Raw genomic sequence first — 22,691 nt, 5'->3', positions numbered from 1 at the left:
TATTCTCCACCATAACATCCCATTAAATAAAACATTGATTTAGGGCATTTGTGGTCTTTTTTTTTTTTTTTTTTTTTAAACTAATTTCAACTTCGAAACTTGATCCATAAAGATCATAAACTCATAATGACCTCCAAAACTTTCCCTTTTTTTTTTTTTTTTTTTTTTTTGTGCAAACAAATTGAAAAATGCAAATTGAGACAATTTTCTCGCACGTAAATCGAGGCATTTCTAAGTTTTTTTTTTTTTTTTCTTTCTTTCTTTCTAATTTGAACCTTAAGGGCTTAAACGCCCTCTTGAAACCTTAATCATGGCACCAAAATCGAAGAATACAAAACAATTTAACAGAATGTTACGGTCGAGTATAAATTAAAAGTATAGTAGTACCATGTGAAATCCGGAAAGAAATTGGGTACCAAATGGAAAAGCCCAAAGTAAAAAGGTAACAAATGAAATACTCCTTTAGAAAATTACACTATCAGTTCACATGTCTAGGATTTACCATTTAAACCCTAGATCTACGGCGTTCTTAACTACTTCATTTCACCTAACACATATATGCCAACAATGGACAGGAGTTGACAAAATATTTGGTATAGAAATTTGGCCGTACCAGATTGCATGCTGATTTTGAATGCAAATGGACAGTAATCTAATATTTGCAAACAAAAAAAACGAGATTTGCGGGGTGGAGATTGGGGAGTGAGTTCGATAACAATATTTTGAACAAATAAAGTCCAACAGTATAATGGAAGAAGATCAATGCTTGAGTTAGTTAATGTATAAGAATTCTAAAGCATGATACAAGAGTCACTAAAAATCATGATGCATCAACATCTCAGACCAAGCTGAGCAATGAAGCCTAGTAAACTAGCCTAGCATTTACTGAATGAAGTTTTTTCATCAAGACAAAACAGAGGACAGAAAACAATCATAAATTCAAGAACACTAAAGGTACATCCATATCTTATAGCTCTTAAGCCTTCTTTAGCGAGAAGCAATTTTTCACCATATCAACCAGTTTTATACTGAAACTAGTATGAAAACAAAGCGTTACATATGAAAGTTTCACTACCAGAATCATTTCAAGATACGCTACCCAAGTTTTGGTCAGAATCTCCCAGAAGAACATTACCATGCAATATAACATACCTTGTATCCAAAAAGTGCATCTTCATAAGTTTCATATGGTCCTATGGTTACATCCAGTTTTGAATCCTACAAAATTGGGGAAAATAAATTAATATAAAAAGTTGGAAATGCAACATTCTAAAATTTGCAGCAACATTCTAAAATTTGCATAGCTTATTTCAACATTAAAACACATGATCTATACATTGTAATATGTTGAGAGATAAGTTTTGCATTCAATATTTTGAGAGATGGTTAACATAAGAAACCACTTTCACAACCAGAGGTTTGCTCAGCAACTGACTGACACTACAAAATAGTCCGCTTTTTTTTTTTTTAAGGGAAATAGTCTGCTTATTAGTCATTACTAACAGACACAAAAAGGCTCCCAAACCAAAAGGAGCTACGAGATTATTACATCATAAATATAGTTTTCACTTTCAATTTACTTTTATCATAAAGATTAACGGGAAATAAATTTTAGCATCCAAAAAGGAAAGTATTAGTTTCTGTATAATATTTTCATTATGTTTTCCCAAGGAAATCGCTAGATTAAACCAGTGTGAACCAAACTTTTAAAGATATTTTGTACAACAAATTTGATATTAAAGGATAAAAATCACAGACCAATTCCATCCAGGCTATGTCAGAATCATAATAATCATTCGAAAGGAATGCGTCAGCCTTACTGTACAGCAGCTTCTTCAGGCTACAATCAAGCAAAACAAATAAAAAAATGCAAATAAATAAGGAAATAAATTTAAGCAATGAAAATCCGAAAGCATAGAGGGACAAGACTTCACTTAGAAAAGCTAGTTAGTTCCGCTGCTTTATAAAGCAATTCTGAAGCTTTTGTGAGATAAGACCAATACTCTTGAGAAAATGGGACACAGTAAAGATCATGGATAGATTGATCAGCATTGCCCCCATCAGATGGGGTATCTGTGACTCCGCTGTGTCTTTTTATGACATTAAAAAAGCCCATCGCTTCTTGTCTTTCATCCTCAGAAAGACTATTTTTCCATAATTCAAATTCCTGGGGAGAAAGTATGTTGACATGAATTCTTTTGCATGGAAAATGACAAGCAATTTAACCAAAGCTTATGATCAAAATAGCTTTTATAATTTAAATCAAACAGAGAGGAACATAAAAATAGAGCATCTGAAACAACCAAACCTAGATACTGTTACCTCTTTAAGAAAATTACGAAGGGAAAATGTATTTACAACTATTACAAGAAAGAAACAAGTTGATTACTCAGAAAGGGAAGACAACTTTACCAGATTTATCCAATTACCAGGACTTAAAAATTAGTAGGTTCCTTGAACCCTTTTACTGGCATCTCTTTCTCAATCATCTACATAAATTCCACTCACAAAACTCTTATTCTTTCGGCTTTGGCCACCTTTATTTGGTAGTAAAAGGTAAAAACTTTATTTAGTAAAAAAAGTTAGATAAGAAGGTCAAGGACTTTGCATGGATATTATGTTTACATAGACTCAAGTTACTCAACACTAATCTAACTAACAAATTTAATAAACAAAATGTGGAGTATGTCAATTTACATGCTCAAGCTTACTAAGTTGTGAAACGGGGAACAATTGCTTTGCATGGTAAAGATGAAAGGTATCTGAAAAAGGTTCATTTTGATAAACGGTGTTAATTAGGCTTACCTTATGTTTTTCTGTTGCTAGTCACTATTGTTAATTCCAGAACTAATAACTTAATAAGAAGAATGTGTGTTGAGTCAGCTTGCTCAGTTACCATGTCGATTTATCATTATTGGACTCCATACTGCCATACCCACATCATAACAACACAACCTAGATACAGAAATGGGATAAGGGTCTCCCTTGGAAAGTAAAAGACAGAATGGTATTCCCAGCACTAAAATATGAAGGTAAAAAAAGAAAGTATTGACTGTTGTTTAGCTTTTTAAATTGCAACTCTTTCTATGAACTAAAAAAAAAAAAGCATATTCTCCACATCCATCCCCTTTTCCATTATGCAAGGCCTCAAAGAAGGAAAAGGCCATTGCATCATATTTATGCATTAAAAAAAGTTGATCAAAAGATAAATGAACATGTACCAGTTTGTCCATATCTGAAGGATAAAAATTTGCACCAGGTGACTTTGCTAGAGGAAATGCAGCTTTATACTCAAGTCCCTTCCAGCCAGACACCAGTTTTGTGGCATGAGAATGCATTATAATTGCAGAATCAGCCGTACTTAGAAATGCCTGGTTTTCATCTAGGCACGACCTGTAATCAAACAATACAGTGATCAGTCACTAGAAACAGACAGATTCGCTTTCAAGTAGCACATTAGTCATAAGGTAACAGGAATAACAGTAAAAAGACCCAAATATCATAGGATTGTTTAAATGCTCACTTTATGAGTTACTAAGTATTTATTTTGAGTTACTCCCTTTGTTTTCCTAATTTCTTTCTCAACATCTGCTCACTTTATCCTCATACGTTATTTGCCCCTCATTCTATCCTCACCTAAAAAGGTGCATATGTGGTCCTTTTTCCTACTCTCCTTGGTTACAGTAGCTGAGTTAAACTTTAAAAATTGAAGAACTAATATGGATTACTTAACAGTTGTTTATAGTTGGATAATTTGATCCAAACTATTTTAATGGTCAGCATGTTTTAACTTTCCTGCAGAACAAAATTACTAATTAACACAGCACAAAAAAAATTAAAAAATAAAAATTTAAAGGGGATACAATAAGAGGACAAGGTGCCCACAGCCCAGTGTCCTACAAAGAAGCACTTTATACTACATAGCTTGAAAAATAAACCCAGTTTCTTTTTATCTCCTCTAGTGTTTAATATGGGAAAGCCTTGGCTATCTCAGCCCATAATGCGCTAGCAAAGTCACTTGTTAATGTGTTTAGATACAACTTTAGTAGATTAAATGAATTTATAAGAGAATTACCAAGTCACTAAATATTTAAGCGAATCTGTAGTCAATAACATAAAAGCCTTAAACCCAACGATGGAGCCGGATACATGAATCAATTTTTCATACCCAATGATCATAAACCATGATCCTTTCCCTCCATTCCCTTCTTTCAAGTCCTATGCGCTCATATAAATCCAATTTCTCCATATCCTTCTCAACTCCTTACTAGATTCATCTTAGAATCTTGACCTTTTTAAAGACACTCATGATCCCACCTTTCTACTTCTTTTATGTGTGCTTCTTCAAGTCTTTGTTTCACATGCCCAAACCAGCATAACTGGCTGTCCCTTATTATATTTGAATCAACTTCAGCTTTCTCCAGAATATCTGCATTCCCAAATTATGCCTTACGGTATTCCAACACATCCATCTCACAACTTCCATGTTTTGAGCGCCTTTTCTGGAACCCAACAATCAAACACATATGACAGCATCGTACTTTACCTTAACACCATGGGTATGACAATTCACAATATACCCCAGTTGCAGCTCTCCATTTGGTCCATCCAGATTTAATAATCTAAACATCTAGCTCAATATCTCCATTATTATGTAAAATCAATCCAAAATACCTAAAACACTTGCTCTTGGACAACTCCCTACAGCCCATAGTTAAGTAGCTACATCCCTGCTAGACTCCCTTGCAGTGGTAAATCGACATTCCATGAACCTTGTTTTATTCTAACTCAATCTAACGTCTAAACCCGTGGGACCATCTCCATTGCTCCATTTTAACATGCACCCCGATTATAGTCTCGGCTATTTGCAAATAGAATGGTACCTCATCCTAGATAGACATTCTAACTTCATCCAAAAAATACAGCACAGAGAAAAGGACTTAACGTCGATCCTTGAGGGAGTCCAATGGTGATTGGGAAATCCTTTGTTACTCGACTACAAGTCTAACATTTGTTTTCACATCTCAATAGATATCTTTAATTAGGTCAGTATATTTATTAAGAATGCATTCAACACAATACCTTGTCATAAGCGTTTTCGCAATCCAATGGAATTTATTCAAATCTTTCTTTCTCAGCACTATTTTTGCACCCATGAAATACATTAACAGATATTTTATACTAGACTACATAAACAACAATTTTTAGAAATGTATTTGGTAGGGCACCAATAAGAGTTGGCTCAAGTGGTAAGCAGCTTGATGTCGTTTTAGGGAGGTCTCGAGTTCGAGCCTCACCGAACGCAGAAAACTCTTGTTGGGAGAATCAACCACCATAAGTCAAGTGTACAACTCGGGTCGGATCCAGATATAATTGGAGTTAAGCTCCGGTGAACCGGGTGGGGTAAACTTTTATAATATATATATATATATATATATATATATATATATATATATATATATATATATATATATATATATATATATATATATATATATATATATATATATATATATATATATATATATATATATATATATATATATTTAGGAGGGCACTTTACTTGAAACTAAGGGCTTAATTTTAAAAAGCGCGCCTAGGCCCAAGGCACAGTGAGGCTCAAGAGTTGGTGCCTTAGCTCTTTGAGGCTCAAAGACCTACAAAAGACGCGCGTCTTTGCTCTTTTTTCTAGGCTACTTCTTGCGCCTTTGCACCTTATTTTGCGCTTTATGTTTTAAAGCATCAATAGCTATTGTGTAAGATTATATTTCCTAAAGTATACCATAAGACTTTGTTATGGGCAGGTAGGTTTTCTTCAATTCTAGTGGAGAGAAATCCCATATCCTATAATTCGATTTGAAGAACCCTTGTTATTGATCACATCATTCACATGGCCCTTTCACCTTTTCTAATAAATTCATTTTCACTTATTTATCTTTTCTATATGAATAAAGTGTGACTCACCTACAAAAGGTGTGTGCCTTCGCCTTGCGCCTAGGCTCCAAGGACTTTTTGCGCCCTTAAAAACTAAGACTAGGGGTGGAAATTAAACATAATTTGGCCCAAATCCGATAAGATCCCGACCAAAAAAAATCTGTTCCAAATCCAAAATTAGAAAGTCTAAGTCTAGATCCGATAATTAAATGCTAGATCCAAATCAAAATCTAGTCAGAGTCAAAGGCAATGTAGAGACTAACATATAAGATGTCTTGCAATTTTTAAATTTTTTATCATATATACAAACTAATACTTGTTTTACATAATACTTTTCTTCAGGCATGCCAACGGATGATTTCAATTATCAATATTTTTAAACATCAAAATTAACATCTTATATAAATTTTATATTTGAAAATATACATTTAGAAATTGATCAATAGCCCTCATAACTATGTTTTTTTCTAAGTATAAACCACACAAGGAAGTCAAAGTAAGTTATATGAATAGTGCCCAAAAACAAACTTGTCAACTAATATAAAAAGGAGGAAGTAAAAACAAAGGAAACCTAAAACACACTATACTCTTATCAGTCGTCACCCGCCTTCGCACTTCAAGAGATCTCCCACTCAGCTTAACAATTGTATTGTAAAATTTAGATGAATAAGAACCTTTAAACTTTAATCGTATTAGAAATTGTCAATTTTAATGTATACTCCTTCGTTATAAAATTTACATAATCTATTAATATAAACGCAAATGTAAAATTCATCTTAAGTGTTCAACTTTTGGATCATTGATCTCCCTTACTTTTCAGACTGAAGGAAAGATCTGTGTTTGATGGCCTAGAATCCGATAATTGAGTGAATGTTAATACTAGAAAATGAAATTAAAATATTTGGCACGGATTCGAAGGTCGTAGGATTGAACTCGGATTGAAGCCAGATAAGGACTAAAATCCGAAGATAGAAAATTGCACCAAGTATTCTGACACATTGCCATTCCTACTTGCAACTTAAATCATTTTCAGCACTGTTTGAGATATATAATTTGAAGTTAGTTCCTTCTACAGCAATATCATAAACACTGGTGCTTACCATGGACTTTTATTAATACCAAAGTACTTCCATTTCAACTTATTTAAGGGAGAGGTATCAGCATGCTCCTTCAACCAATCCCTCAACGCCGGATTGCTAGCACAAACCTGTAAAATAAAAACAAAGGATACAAACCTCTCAGCACAGATAAAGTATAGTAGAAATAATGAAACATTTGCATTTTTTAAAAGAAAAAGGGAGAGGAAAAAAAAGTAAAAAAAAACAGCTACTGCCAGATTTTTCATGTCCAAGTTTTTTGCTTTAGTATAAACTAATGGAAATACATAAGATAAATCAAGCACTTCTGAACTGTCACGCTAAAATCAATACTTAAAGGCATAAAGTCCAACACATTGGTGAGAAATAAACCGCTCATGGTTAAGAAAGCTAAGACAGGGGATACAATTCACAATGTGGTTCACTGTTTAGCAATCTGGCAGATATATGGTTCAACTCTTCTAGTTATGAGGAATTACATGCACTCCACTCTGCTGAAAAGGTGAAGTAAAGTGAGCAATTAGTAAATTTTCTTTTTCTGTTGTTCATTATTCAAAATAAGATGAGGCTAGACAAGGAAAAAGACATAAACTAAAGAAGAATACAAAACAAGGCTAAAACAATAGTTCATTCTTTTTTTCTTTTCTTTTTTTTTTGAGGAACATTCAAATTTTATTTAGATCACCAAAAATGATAGGAAATTAGGAAGCAAGACATCAATGTTAACAATTTAATTACAGATAGCCTACAGTGACAGAAAGAAAACCACTTAATTCATAGTAAATCCTTCAAAAGCTTCTCATTCGTAATCATCCCAAAATTATAAGACCAACCTAAGACATTCATAAAGGCTACAGATTATTTTCAGAACTAAAAGGTGGCTCAAAAACAATGACTCAACAGTTTCAGAGATGGACTCTTTTGATTTTAAAACACAACACTCCAGCTTCCTATAAGAAAACTATAAAACTGCCTGTTTTTCTTCTTCTTCTTCTTCTTCTTCTTTTTTTTTTTTATTTTTTTTTTTTAGTACACCCACTTCTACTTTATTTTATTTTTGGCAAATGTTTACCATCTAGCTCTCCTTACCCCACAACATTTACACCTTTCCATCATTCTCTCTTACTTAATCCACCTTTTATTACACTCACCCTCCATTTTACTTAATCGCTATTACTTTATCAAATCTTTCCTAACACCTACTCTTCTTCCAGAAAGAAGAGTCAATAGTATATGGTCACATAAAGATAGGGGGGGTGAGAAGTAATTTCAATCTAAATCCTTTTCAGGAAAAAATTCCCCGACAATTTTTAATCACAGTCGAAGCCTTAATCCTAAATTTCCAATAGGATTGGGTCGGTTGCATAAATCATAGAATTTAACTCCGGCAGTGATTAACAGAACCCTCTTTTCCATTAACTTTTATCATATGCTATATATCAAGAATTATATGCTCTTGTAGATAGGTGTGTCCACTATTTAAATAAACAACAAAATCCAATTCAATCCAAGCTAAATAAATTTGGATTGGATTATTGTTTTTAAATCAGATTGGATCACATTCGGATTAATGGGATTCATATTCAAATCAGCCGAAATAACTAAACTGCTTTTTGGGTCATAATTTTTAGTTTTACAAATATAACTCCTCTCTCTTAATATTATTTCTTTGGAATGAAATATGGTAAGCCATTAGAAACAAAGGAATGTTGTGGCAGAAAGGTTTCATCACTTTCAAAACTAACACTTATTGTAGCTAACTTTGACCTTGAAGTGCATAAGATAATTGATGAAGTGTGCCCTTCCAAGAATTTCATCAAAACTTATCAGCATAACCAGCAACTGGAGAACCTCAATTTTCCTTCTTAGAATATTCACAAGGCACTGTTAATGGTATTGGATAGCTCACAAGATAACCTTACCTTAAGCAAATACTACAAATAACAGTCACTAGTTGATGATATGTCACTGTCAAAATTTCACAAGATGTTAAGAATAAGATTGCCCTACTAATTTATATTTTAGCCATTGCCGGTATACGGCAATGAAAAATTCAAGACAAGAAAGGAAATCCTTCAATTCCCCCCACAGCCCTCACAATTACTGAAATTGGTAAAACAAGGATTAATATACATGCAAAAACTTCATTTCTCTCCGTATCTCACACTCTTGCAAACATTTGAATTAGTTGAATACTTCACAGCCACTTCCAAACAAGCCAAGAAAAGTATATTTGAGGAATATATGCTTTAAAAGGTCACCGGAAAGGCGGAAAAACAAGCATTCCACACAAACAAAGTCATCTAAGAAGCTTGTACAAGCATATGTTTAAAAAAATTGAACCTGCTGGTGAAATATATCATCCATTATCATTGCAGCTTTAAGAACCAACACAAGAGCTTCTTTATCAGAGTCACTAATCCCACCAAGCTGCATCAACAAAAGAAAAAAAAAAAAAAAAGTTGGTCAGCCCTAGGCCTCACCATGGTATCTCAAAGTTTGACACAACAAAAATATCAAATATGAACACAGAAAATTCTATCAAGTTGTGCTATAGAATACATATTTCTCTAATTTATACAGAGAAAAATTGATAATTACAGACATCATTCAGGAACAACGTGAACCTCACCAAACCATATCCATGCTGAATTCCTGAATGAGAAATTATCCAAGAAAATCCCCACCAGATATGGTATGAATCAAGAGCATCAATATGTAAGCAATCATATCTTTTTGGGTTTTTCTAAGTTATGCCCCCAAACTTCTTCGGTTTCTAAGTTGTGCCCATGTCTTTTCAAACGTCTAAGTCGTGCCCTCAACCTCACTAATTTTTATTAACAATAACCTTTGACGTTAACAATAACCTTTTTTTATTTATTTTATTTTCTGATTTTTTAAATTTTATTAAACTGTTAAACCAATTAGAACGGGACACGTGTCAAATTAATAACGCCACGACACCCTTGTTGATAAAATAACTTAACTTTCGTTAACGAATATTGTTGTCAAAGGGTATTGTTGATATAATATCGTGAGGTGGAGGGCACAACTTATAACTTTGAAAATGCATGGGTACAGCTTAGAAACCGAAGAACTTGGGGGCATAGCTTAGAAAAACCCTATCTTTTTTAAACATAAATTTTAAAGACAATGAAGAATTCATGACAGATTAAAGAAGAGACTGTTGGGGTTGTTCATCTCAAGTCCCACATTGAAGGAATAAGGAAGTGAAAAGCTCCTTATAAGTTAGTGCACACTCCATTAGTATGAGGCCTTTTGGGAAGGTGGCCAAAAACAAATCCGTGAGGGCTAGGCCAAAGCGGACAATATCATACTAATGTGGAGTGGAGTGTGCGTGCAACCCATCATGGGTGATCCGGGCCCAATAGAAACTAGAAAGGAGTACAAACAGTTATTAATTAATAAGCTGAGAAGCCATATAAATAGAAAATCACCCATGAGTTACATAGAGATGAACCCTTACAAACACAAGATACACTACTCTCCATTGTAATTTTTCAAGACAATTATTTGTAATGCCTCCATTTCTGAAAGTTCGACTTTCTTACTATACTCTTGCTACTAGGAATTTATGGGAAAAGTAAGTTGGTGTAAGAAAAAAGTGAATAAAGTAAGAGAAAAGGGGTAAAAAGGTGGGTGGTGTAAGAAAAAGAAGAATAAAGTAAGCGAGAGTAAGATGTAAATAGAGTGGGGTAAGAGGGCTAAGATTGTACACGGGGTTATCCAAATTTAGAATTTAGTAGAAGTGGATCGAAACTTTTAAAATGCTCAAAATTAAAAGCGACTCAAACTTCAGAGGGAGTAGCATAATTGTGCATATAGAGCTCATATTTAGGGAACCAAAGAGTGAAACCATCACGATAATTTCATGACTAAATATGCAATCAGATTATCAAGAAAATAAACAACCTCTGCACTAAGGGGAATAGGTGCATAACGATTGAGTTGCCTTTGAAGAGCTAAACTCCGTTCTTCCACATTCTCTTTGTACCTTCAGGGTCGGATAAAATTAGAATTGACAATCATATCAAGAAGAATATAATATCAAAATGCTCATACTATTTAGTATTTACTTGCTTAGTGGAATCATCTGCACATAGGCACATAGCCATAGCAAGAAAAATGAAATCATAAAAGACCAAGAAAAGCAGAGACAAACATTGTGATTATTGAACTCCTATAATGGTTCCTTTCTTTCTAGTGAATGATATCTAAAAGCTAGTGATAATAGACAAGCAACTAAATCAAACTTTTTGGCTGTGCCAGTGAACAAGAGAAATTTCAATGGTGGTGAGGGTGAATAAAAAATCTCAGCACCACATCTTGCACTTAATTTCCAGAAGGAAAATTTCCTAGCAGCAAAATATATATAAAGCACGATCGATGAGAATAATCCAAACAAGAGAAAAATTACACACTTTGAATTGTTAAGTAATATGAAGCATGTAATAAGCAGGTTAAGCAGAAAGAAAGTCAAATACCTTTGTGCAATATAGTTAAAGAGCTCCCCATATTGACCATTTACATCATAAGGGACATAGTCAGGATCATCCTTCGCCAGCAAACTTTTGTATTCATCACAAGAAATGTATTTGACAGCTGATACTTCTGATTCCTGAGAAAAGTTGTTAGCCAATATCAGTTACAAAGCATCATGTAGCTGACAATAAATTAAACAAAGTTAGTAGTAGCATTCCTATAAATGTATCAGTGAGTGATCACTTGGAAATCGTTTTCTCAAGTAATCATTCCTGATATTAAATCTTATAAACTTTATAGTTTACTGGTATTAATAACAAGTACACTATTTTAAAATGATTCTGTAGTGAGTATTGAGCTTTAAAGGCAAGATATATAATACAAAATTTGTCAGAAACAGCCTTAAGAATACTTTTTTATCATATTTTGGTGGCAACGAGGTACCACCCATCAAAATCCAGTCATTGACCATATTTATCAGAATTGTGTTCTTTTCTCTTTCCTTTTCCTCCCTTTTTTCACCATTTCTTCATCTCTCCTCGAAACACTGGTGAGAAGTATAATTAAACACTTTTTTTTTTTTTTTTTATCCGCTTTCGATTCTGAGGATTTTTTTTTACCCATTTCTACTTTGTTTTATCTTTTACCATCTTACCCTCCTTAACTCCATTAAATTTACACATTTCCACTCTCTTTCTTACTTCATCTGCTTTTTCTTACACATGCCTATCTTTTCACTCCATTTCTTTTACTTTATTCACCTTTCCCTAGTATCTACTCACCTTATTCAAACTTTCCTAGAAACAAAAGTCTATGGTAAAAAGTTGAACACTAAAAACTGATCATGTAAAGTAATATATAGTCCCACTAAATACCCCTTCATCGTAGAATGGTGTTCTAATATTGACTTTGTGATCTTTGCAATTGTTTTTAAATGTTCGTAAATTTAAAAAAAAAAAAAATAAAGGGTGTCCAATAATTTCTTATAAAGACAAATTAAACGAATATCGTTGCACATTTAATGTATAGATAGCTTAATATTATTATTAGTCAAAATTCAAGAACATTGACTATTATTTGAAAAGGTCAGCTCAAGAGAAAAGGACTAATACTTTTACAGAATACAAAAAAGCCTCAGTCCTAAAATGATTTAGGGTTGGCTAACATGAATCATCATAAGGAACTATCCAATATAGAAAAAGGAACTTAACAAGGTAATCAGTAAAAAGAGTTTGAAAAAAGGTGTAAGTGAGAAAAATAAAGAACATCCAAGTAAAACTTAAGAGAATTCTAAAAGAGAAACCAAGAATAAAATTTAAGAAAGTTTTACATAAGTGGAAAAAACATGTGACTAAAAAACATAAAGGTTTGAGAAAACATTAGCAAAGGAAATCAATAAAATTCATAAAACACGAATTGGGTAAAATACTAAGATAAAATAAACAAAATTATATATATAATCATGACACGTCATTTATGTGAATTTTCTCCCTTCACACCGCCTATCCAACACCATATTTTCCTTGATCCCAAAGCACTCATATCACTCTCAATCACCCTCTTCCAAGTTTTTTTAGGTCTTCCCCTACCCCTCGCTATCCCAACACTTTGCAACTCTTCAAGCCTCCTTACCAGAGCCTTACTTGGTCTTCTTCTGACATGGCCAAACCACCTTAAGCAATTCTCCCTCATCTTTTTTCTCAATCAATGTAACCCCTATTTTCTTCCTCATAAATTTTTAACTTTTTAAAAAAAAAAAAAAAAAAGAAGTCATATTTAAGCAAGGTGACACATTATGAATGCCTAGTGCAACTTTACCTGAAGAGAAAATGCCTCCAAAGGGATAGGAGCTATGGTGGTCACCAAATAAACATCATTATACTCATTATTGATATAATTTCCATCATTAATGATGCTGCATTTAAAAAAGCAAACTTGGTAAACAAATAAATAAACCAATAGCCATCAGATGTGAAAAATTGAGCAAATCAACACATCATGTATAGGATCAAACTGCTCGACAATTCTCTTCTGTTAAAACAAAAGAGGAGGATAGAACTACAGCAAGAAAGGGAATACAATGGATCCAGAACATAAAGACACCATCAAGGGGAATAACAATTTAATCAAACTAAAACTAAGTTTACTAATTCAGTCCTTAACATAACAATAGAAACACTCGAAAAGCTGCAAAGATGGATGGTGCATTGTGCATGTAACAACCAATTAGGAGAAGATTTTCAAAGCATCCTTGATCAAAAATCCTACATTCCTGTTATTGAGGAGAAGTACAGCCATAGAAAGGCTTCTCTCCATAATACATCCTTCACAAGCCTAATCTTCTGAGACAACCCCCCCCCCCCTCCCCCCCCCCCCCCCCCCCCCCCCCCCCCCCCCCCCCCCCTCTCTCTCTCTCTCTCTCTCTCTCTCTCTCTCTTATTTATACAAGCAAGTGAGCAAATTACAGAATAACAGATTAATGACAGAATGTCCAAACCATCAGTTAAGCTCCCCTCCCATTTTTAACATGGAAAATATAATAAAAATAAAACTGAATAAATAAATTCACACTTTGAACCAGTTATTTATAATGATTTATGAATTCATATAAAAGTCATTCCTAACTTAGATAAGAAAGCAGAGAGATAAATGACATGGTGTTTTAAGAGAAGAATCTGGTGTGCCATTGATTCATTGAACTAGTATCAGTAATGACAAGTAGATCAACTGAAACTGGAGAGCTGCAAAGAAAGCACCCAAAGATGAAAAAGTAAGATGAGGTTGACCGAGTCTTCATCATGTTCCAGAATATTGCATGAACTGGTAAACCCTATACCTTCTTTAGAGTACATTTATCTATCTTCCGGTTTGCACAAAGGGGTAATAAAAATACTTTACTCATAGCCTTAAACCTCCAAATTGATGTCCACAAGGAATATGGTATTAATAAACCTTTCAAACAAAATTTTTTGAGTTTTGACAATAAAAAACATTGCAATATTATTCCAAGAAACATAGAGATTTTGGTTTACAAGAACCACGCTTATGGTGAGAACCTCTTTTATTAATTATTGATTTAAATTAATCTTGACAATCCATCACTGCCAGCGATCACACTACTACACTAATCATTGTATCTCCTTCTCCTTATTTTCAACAATGCTATTGAAAACCCTTAGTTTTCTCTATACCTAACACCATTGATGATCTTTGATTTTCTCTCATAAAAGAGGTTCATCATGAACTTAATGTTTATATGTATGTGCTAAAGAGAAAAACTTTAGTAGTGAACCTACGTATTAATCCCTTCAATGGAAAAAAGGAGGTTTAACGGTGAATGTGAATGCATTTTATCCATACTATTATAGAGTTTCATAAGTAAGATTAATTCTTTGCGCTGATCACCGATGGACCTAAGTTTATTGATGCATATTTACGCAACTATTTTGAGTCTCTTGAATAAAATACTTATCTTTAAACCTTTCTTGGATTTTGATATGTTTATTATACGATTATGGTTTTATGAATTCGTTTTTCTCGAGGAAATACGAGTTAATGAATTTTAATGAAACAAGGATAAAACTCTCAAAGTTCGGTTGAGAGCCGATACTTGAAGGCTTGGTTTAAGAATCAAAGTTTAGTATAACGACAAAGTTTAACAAACCATAAACACAAGCTAAGCTCACATTTTCATATAATAAACAAAACTCAAATGTTTGCCGAAAATGTTACAACCTAAATCCCTTTATATAAGCAAAATAAACTATAAAACATTCAGAAAATAAAAGATAAACTAATCTCTATCTATCAAAATTAAAATAAATACTCCCTCCGTCCCATAATACTTGACACAGTTCATGGTTTCACCCGTCCCAAAATATTTGACACGTTATTAAAAATGGAATGGGACCACTAACAAAAAAATATTTTTCTATACTCTCTTTGAGACCACAAACCCCATAACTCAATTAAATCCTAAATTCTCTCTCTTCACTACCCTTACCTTTCCGCTTTTTGATTTCTTACAATATAAAAATACAAAAGGAGAATCCTTTATATAATAAACAAATGTTTTAAATTGACACACTTATAGTTTTCTTAAACTACTTGTTCACCCAACGTCCCAAGGATGGGGTAACAACTTAATATTATCTATAAGAACCACCAAAAGGATAAACAATTTTTTCATGAAATACCACCAAGTTTTAGCAAAATTCACCAAATACCACCAACTTTTTTCATATTCACCAAATACCATTCAATTTATACATATTATCACAAAATGTCTATTTTCTTAACAGACGTTAGCCTGCCGTTAAACCATCCTGACAAATTTAATCTAACCATATACAGAGTAATAAAACTTATTTTATCATATACCAAAATCTAATAACGACTATTTTTTATTTTTTAACCAAAAAAAAAAAAAAAAAAAAAAAACCTAGTCGTTGCCATTTTTAATGGCTAGTTTATGTATAAAAGCAGCTTCATATAGGGTGTAAAGCACAACCACACTATGTTGATGGAAGAGTTAAGCAACTAAAGAGAAGACTAGTACAACAACAAAAAACTAATACATAGTGCAATTAAAGTAGGAGTAATTATGTTTTTAATCATTGTATTTATAGCATTTAAATAAGTTTTTCTTGTGAACATAAAATAAGCTGTTTTTATTCATAAACTAGCCGTTAGAAATGGCAACGGCTAAACTAGCCATTATTAGATTTGGGTATATGGTGAAATAAGTTTTATTAGTGTATATGGTGAAACAAATTATTTCATAGTGGTATATGGTGAATTTTTAAAATTACACAAACGGCACGCCTGTTAAGAAAATAGGCATTTTGTGATAATGTGTATAAACTGAATGGTATTCGGTGATTTTGAAAAAGTTGGTGGTATTTAATAAATTATTAAAACTCAGTGGTATTTCGTGAAAAAGCCGAAAGATAAATTATATTAACAAAAGATATATTACCTTCTTTAATGGTTAAGTGCAATTTTTACTATTTTTTGCCATTAAACATTATGTGCAACAAAAAAAATTTCTTTCTTTTTTAGTAGAAAAAACAATGCTCAAAAGACCATTTTACCCTCATTTAAAAAATTAGAACATAATTTACAAACTATAATCAGATTTAATTACTCAATACTTCTCACCCATTTAATTCACCCCATCCAATCAACCCATTCCGATTATCTACTCTTCATCTTCAATTGAAGTAACAAAAACCCATCGTCATTCATCTTCATTTTTCTTCATCTTTCCCCAAATTTTCTCTCTCCTCTTTCAATCTCATTATATCTCTTCATCTTTTTTAGATCTTTTTTCTCTCTCTTCAACTTTCAAAAAATTAGTATGGGTTTCATTGGATTTGAGATCTTCCTTTTCTTTCTTCAACTTTCAAGAAATTCAATTCGCGTTGGGTTTGTCGAATTGGTGGTAATTTCACGGTGGTTTCTGTCGATTTGTGGGGGTTTTCGTGAGGATGGTGGGATGAATTTCGTGGGCTTTGTGGGGGTGGGATTTCATCGGGGTGGTGCCTGGGTTTCGTGGAGGAGAGTTTCGTGGGGCTAGTGGCTTGGTTTCGTCGAGGTGGTACCTGGGTTTCGTGGGGGTGGTGGGTTTTGTATAGGTGGGGGTGGTGGGTTTTGTATAGGTGGGTTTTGTGGGGTGGTTTTTGTGGAGATGGTGGGTTTTCGTATGGGTGTAGGTGGTGAAGACGATGTGCGTGGTGTCGCCTGGTCTTGGTGGTGATGGTGGGTGGTTGGTTGGTCTTGGTGTTAGATCTTCTTTCTCTCTCTTAACCTTAATTACATACCCTTTTAATTCATTAATCACAATTATGAAATTTTTGCATTCAAAGTTGCACATAACCGTTAGCAAAGGTAGTAATTTAAATGGCTTTTCAATGTATCTTTCCGATATGCATCATTTATGTCACGCCGCAAAAAAACTTAATGCTATGAAAGAGGTTCATTAAGGAATCTATACTCAACACAAATCATAGTTAAGAAGTTTATGGGTAGTACCACAAATATCATTAATGAGCCGATTCCTTAAAAATTGGACATTCACTTATTTATAGTATCAAAACTTTTGGTGTTAAGTAATGAACCCTAAAGTTTGAAGTTACAAACCTTTAGGCTGTAATAGAACTATTAGTCTATTGGGCATTAATAGTTACAAAAAAGTTCTCTAAAACTGTGAGTAGATGAAAATTCAAGGATCGAGGTTGTATTATTCAATTAAATCATATAGAAGAGGGAAAGATAAGTTTAAGGGGAAAAGAATGCAACTTGTAGAGTAAAGACACATGCAATTACTATTACATATATGTGAACCAGTGGATCTTGCAACATACAATGGTTGTGAATTAGTTCTCACTATTGAGAGGTTCAATATTTACTGTGGACAAATATGTTTGGTAAACTTTAGCAGTTTTATTTTAAATAATAAATAGATCTGAATAAGATAAATTTATCTCCTAGGCAGCTACAGCTAATTTTATGATAACTCATCTAAACGTAAACGGCTAACCCAATCAAATATATTTACTCAAACATTCAAAAATTCATAAACCATTTCTCAAATGTGGAGAGCATTAGCCTATAAAAATGAAGGAATAGCAACTTTCCACCACATATACCACCCTATAGACACTGCAAACTGCCATTAGACATCATGTTTTAAGTATATCAATTTCATTTAATAGCCGCAATGACACAAAAGCAATCACCATCAACATGACTAGAAGCAAGGTTGAGTACAAACCACTCTTGAAGAAAAACGAATAACAATTCAAATGCATCCTCTGGAAGATTGACACCTAGCTCTTCCTGAAGTTCCCTCCTGCAAGAATTTTGAGTAAATGTTAACACATGAATTGTAATGAGATGGCCACCAAATTATCCATTTACAACTAGAAATGGATATGATAACTAACAGAAGTGGCCAGTCAAAATACCAATAAAGACAAATTACATGACTGACACTTTGAATCGAAAATTTATAATGACATGGAAATCACTATTTATTGAAACTGTAGAAATCAGTTGACATATTTTACCTTGCTGTTATGAGGGAAGAGTCACCAGCAGATATATGACCTGCGCTGGAGATATCCCACTGGCCCGGCCATGAATCTTTACAGTCAGCACGTTTCTGAAGCAGCAGCTCATTTGTGCTTTCAGAATAAATCCAAACGTGAACAGCTCGATGATAATCCCCATCTCTATGAACATCCCCCCTACACAAGTAATAAGAAATTAACCATCGAGGCAACATCCACCAACAGATTAATACATTGTTCATTAATAGGGGTCAATCGTTCTCAGAAAAGTAACATTAAGGCGGGTATGTTCTCTTCAGCAATAAAAATGCTAAGAAAACTCCAGCAAACATAATCTAAGATGATCTAAACCCAAGTCATCACATCATAGAACAAAACCATTAGAACCAAGCAGCATTACGACAGTGAATCATTCAATACAAACGAATGACTTACTGGAACAAAAACACACACAAAATATATACACATATATAACGAGCTATATACATACACAGGTAGGGTGTGTTCTATTCACCAGATTTTTACTTATATGAACTTATCTGAACTTATTAGACCTTATTAAAACTTATTTTATTTGTAATTTGAACTTGGGCAAGCCTTATCAAGGCTTATTTTAACCTGAACTAAACTTATCTAAACTCAACTAAATCTAAACTTATTAGATCTGAAATAAGTGAAATTAAGGTGAAAGTGAGGTAAACAGTTTAGACCCGTAGTCTTGGATGTTTAGATACAAGCACACAGCAAAAGAGAAATGGCAATGTCAGTGATTTAAATTAGTTTACATAAGTAAAGAAGATCGGTATAATTGTTTACAGTAATGCCATTGCCAAAGTAACTAAACATAATGAGCCAACACTAAAATTCATTATGGAGTACACTATTTTCAAACTATTTTAGTTTTGTCATTTTGTTGATCATGGATGCTGATTACGAGTTCATTTAGTTGGTAAAGTCTTGGCGGTGATACCCAAAACCTTCGATTAGTTCCTGATTATAAAACTACCATATCACCAATATATTTCATTGCAAAACCTTCCTGAAATCAAATTCTAAAACAATTTGGATTGAATATTATTAATCAAAGCCAAGAATACAATATAAATAATGTGATAATGAAAATGCAGCACCAATTCAGTAAAATTGAATTAGAAACGAATGATTGGAAATTAAATAGGCGTCAATCGAATTCGAGAAAAATAAACCTGAGTTTGCGAACTCTGGTGTTTTGGCCAGTTTTGGTGAGAACATCGAGATACTCTTGGGGTTGAGCAGGAGGTTCATCCATGGCTTCTGGTGATGAGTTTCAGAAAGTGGTCAGTGAGAGTAAAAAAGTATAACGTGCTTTTCGAAGAACGAAATTCCCAAACAGCCAACTGTTACTGATTCAATCAATCAATCACACGAATATGTTCTTTATTTATTTTTTTTTCTTTTTTTTTTTTAAGGAAAACACGAATATGTTCTCTCGTTTCTTTCTAAAGGAGAGATAAAAGCTACAGTACTACTCGTGACCTCGTGTTTTAATTTTCATTACTCTCTAGTGTTTTTTTTAAGTGTTATACTTCTTTTTTTTTAGTAAAAAGTTACATTAAAATATTATATCTCTCTCGTCTGATGATCCCCACCCAAATCCACTATTACTTTTTCATTATATTTTTCCTCTTTAAAATATTTGCTCCATTTCTCTTGGACACGTATGTCGATGCTAATCTTTGATCATTAATTTCTTTAATTATCAATAGGTATAACTTCTAACAATTGAAATTAATAAACTACTCATTGAGATGATTCCAACAAGTACCCATACGACTATATTTTTTCTTATGTATAGATCACAAACATTAGTCAAAATATGATAAATGAATAGTGCAAAAAATAGAAATGGAGAAGTATTTAAAAACGAAGGGAGTACTTTTTAATAAATTATTAACCCTACTATCTTTCTTTTATAATTTTTTAATACTCCAACTACCTCATTTACCTCTTATTTTATTTAAGTCAATTAAATTACCTAAAACTATGTCTGGTCAAACTGTAACACTTAAAAAAAACACAGAGTGAGTAACTAGTAAGTGACCCCGGACGTTGTTCCGGGTTGCTACTATTGTAGACGTACTAGTTAGGTCCCGTGTCATGCACGGTAATTTTCAATAACTGTATTTAAAATTAAAATTATATGCTTTCGTATGTTACATACATTCATATCAATTGAATCCTAAAAAACAACAAAAATGGCAAGAAAAAATAACACTACTAATTAGCGACATGTGAGCAAGTATTATTGAAGTTCTCATGGAGTGCTAATTTATTGAAATTCTAATTATAAATTATTCAAGGAAATAACAACAATATCATTTGTTGATTTGATATTCGCATTTCATTGTTTAAGCTTGTAGCTTCTATTACATAATTAAAAAAATCAAGAAAAAAATTATATAATCTTGTTGTAATAAACGTATGCTGTACATAATTTATATCTTTCTTAAAAAAAATTGTCCATAACAAATGATATTAAGAATATTATTTTCCATATTTTTTGCTTAAGTTTATAGTTGTCAATATATTTATTTTAGAAAGATGCATCAAATCTTCAATTATACTTTGTATGTAATTATTACCTTATAAATATATGTAAAAAGATTTATTTTTGAAATTGAATTTTTTTCAAAAAAAAAAAAAAACTAAGGACACACCAGGAGATGACACGTGTCATTGCTAGTGTGTCTGTTAGTATATAGTTACTAGTTAATGCCCGAGCCATGCTCGAATTTTTCATTTAATATACACAGTAGTTGAATTATCTTTATGTATATAGAAAATTAATTTTGTTTGATGATTTTTTTTTAAAGATGTATGATACATGATTTAATAAATATCAAAATTAACACACCTTTCGGAACGATTTTCCTTAATATTGTTGAAATAGAAATGAATTCCCATTCACCATACACCCAGGTGTACCATGAGCATGGTACACTCGGTTATAATACAAGGTTATTAAAAATCGCAGAAAGAACATTGCATACAAATTAAAGTACATGAGTAAAAAAAATATATATATATCAAAATGATTCCCTCTTTGATTTAAGGTATTGATTTGTTATTTATATTCCTTGATTCATGAATTGATTTATTATTTATATTTTGTATATTAATAGAATACTTTTGATGAATAGAAGTTCATTTATTTTGTTAAGAGAGAGAAATTGAATTTATATAGAGAATTCTAAGTGATTCAATGTTATAATAGAGTTGATTTTATCGTTCCAATATAATCTCTTAATGATGTAATTGATTAATTCATTGATGAGAGAAAAGGTTTTTTTTTTTTTTTTAAAAAAAAAAACACTGTTTTCGTGCTATTTTCTGAGGTTGAAGATGATGTTCTTTGTATTATGATAAATGTTCTTTTATCATTTCTTGATACATATTCTTTTATTATTGAAATGTAATATGTTCATTGAATCTGATCAATATGATCTTTTTATATGAACTATATGTTCTTTACATTATAAACATTGTACTTTAATTTATGTAGATTAAAAATGTTCTTGCTGGGTTTCATTAATACAAATAATGTTCTTTAACTTAGATAGTATGTTCTTCTTAATATGCATTTGCTTTAAACCTCGTATTATTTCGGGTATTATGTGTTTTTTTTATCATTGTGCTCTCTTGTTTTATCCTTTATGTTTTTTTTGGTACGGTGAAAAATATGATTAATTTTTGTATATATTTTTTTAAAAAAATTTGAAATAAAGTACATTGAAAATGAAGTTTTAAATTTTAAATTTTGAATTTTTGAAATTTGAAAATGAAATCTTGAATTATTTTTGGTAGAATATAATCTTAGATAAAGAAATTCTGAAAAACTCAATATTTTGAAATGATTTAACATAGAATGCGTGGTAAAAATCAATTAGTAACTATCTATTACATTTTTTTAAAATTAGTTTCTCATACTTACCATGTTCTTTATATTTCAATGATGTGTTCTTTTATAATTTAATAATGTTCTTTACATTTATAAGCTATGTTCTTTCTGTTTTAATCCAGGTGTACCATGCACATGATACACCCG

The 22,691-nt window shown here is 32.3% G+C and overlaps 1 protein-coding gene across 1 annotated transcript in view; it reads right to left on the bottom strand.

The window, feature by feature from the left end:
* The window catches only part of LOC110699177 (nudix hydrolase 3), a 31,454-nt gene extending 11,359 nt beyond the window's left edge, over positions 1-20,095 (bottom strand). Inside the window, exons 1-12 of the mRNA XM_021876699.1 lie at positions 19,813-20,095; positions 18,605-18,784; positions 18,310-18,387; positions 13,353-13,449; positions 11,537-11,670; positions 10,965-11,046; positions 9,375-9,461; positions 7,035-7,141; positions 3,222-3,393; positions 1,935-2,167; positions 1,759-1,840; positions 1,153-1,218 (exon numbers count right to left, since the gene is read on the bottom strand). Of these exons, the coding sequence (XP_021732391.1) occupies positions 1,153-1,218; positions 1,759-1,840; positions 1,935-2,167; positions 3,222-3,393; positions 7,035-7,141; positions 9,375-9,461; positions 10,965-11,046; positions 11,537-11,670; positions 13,353-13,449; positions 18,310-18,387; positions 18,605-18,784; positions 19,813-19,895 (1,401 nt within the window). The 5' untranslated portion in view covers positions 19,896-20,095. The remainder of the gene's footprint in view (positions 1-1,152; positions 1,219-1,758; positions 1,841-1,934; positions 2,168-3,221; positions 3,394-7,034; positions 7,142-9,374; positions 9,462-10,964; positions 11,047-11,536; positions 11,671-13,352; positions 13,450-18,309; positions 18,388-18,604; positions 18,785-19,812) is intronic.
* Positions 20,096-22,691: the final 2,596 nt, after the last annotated feature.

The sequence above is a fragment of the Chenopodium quinoa genome, unplaced genomic scaffold, assembly GCF_001683475.1.
Source record: "Chenopodium quinoa cultivar QQ74 unplaced genomic scaffold, ASM168347v1, whole genome shotgun sequence".
Taxonomy (NCBI): Eukaryota; Viridiplantae; Streptophyta; class Magnoliopsida; order Caryophyllales; family Amaranthaceae; genus Chenopodium; species Chenopodium quinoa.
This window is presented reverse-complemented; position numbering and strand designations above follow the sequence as displayed.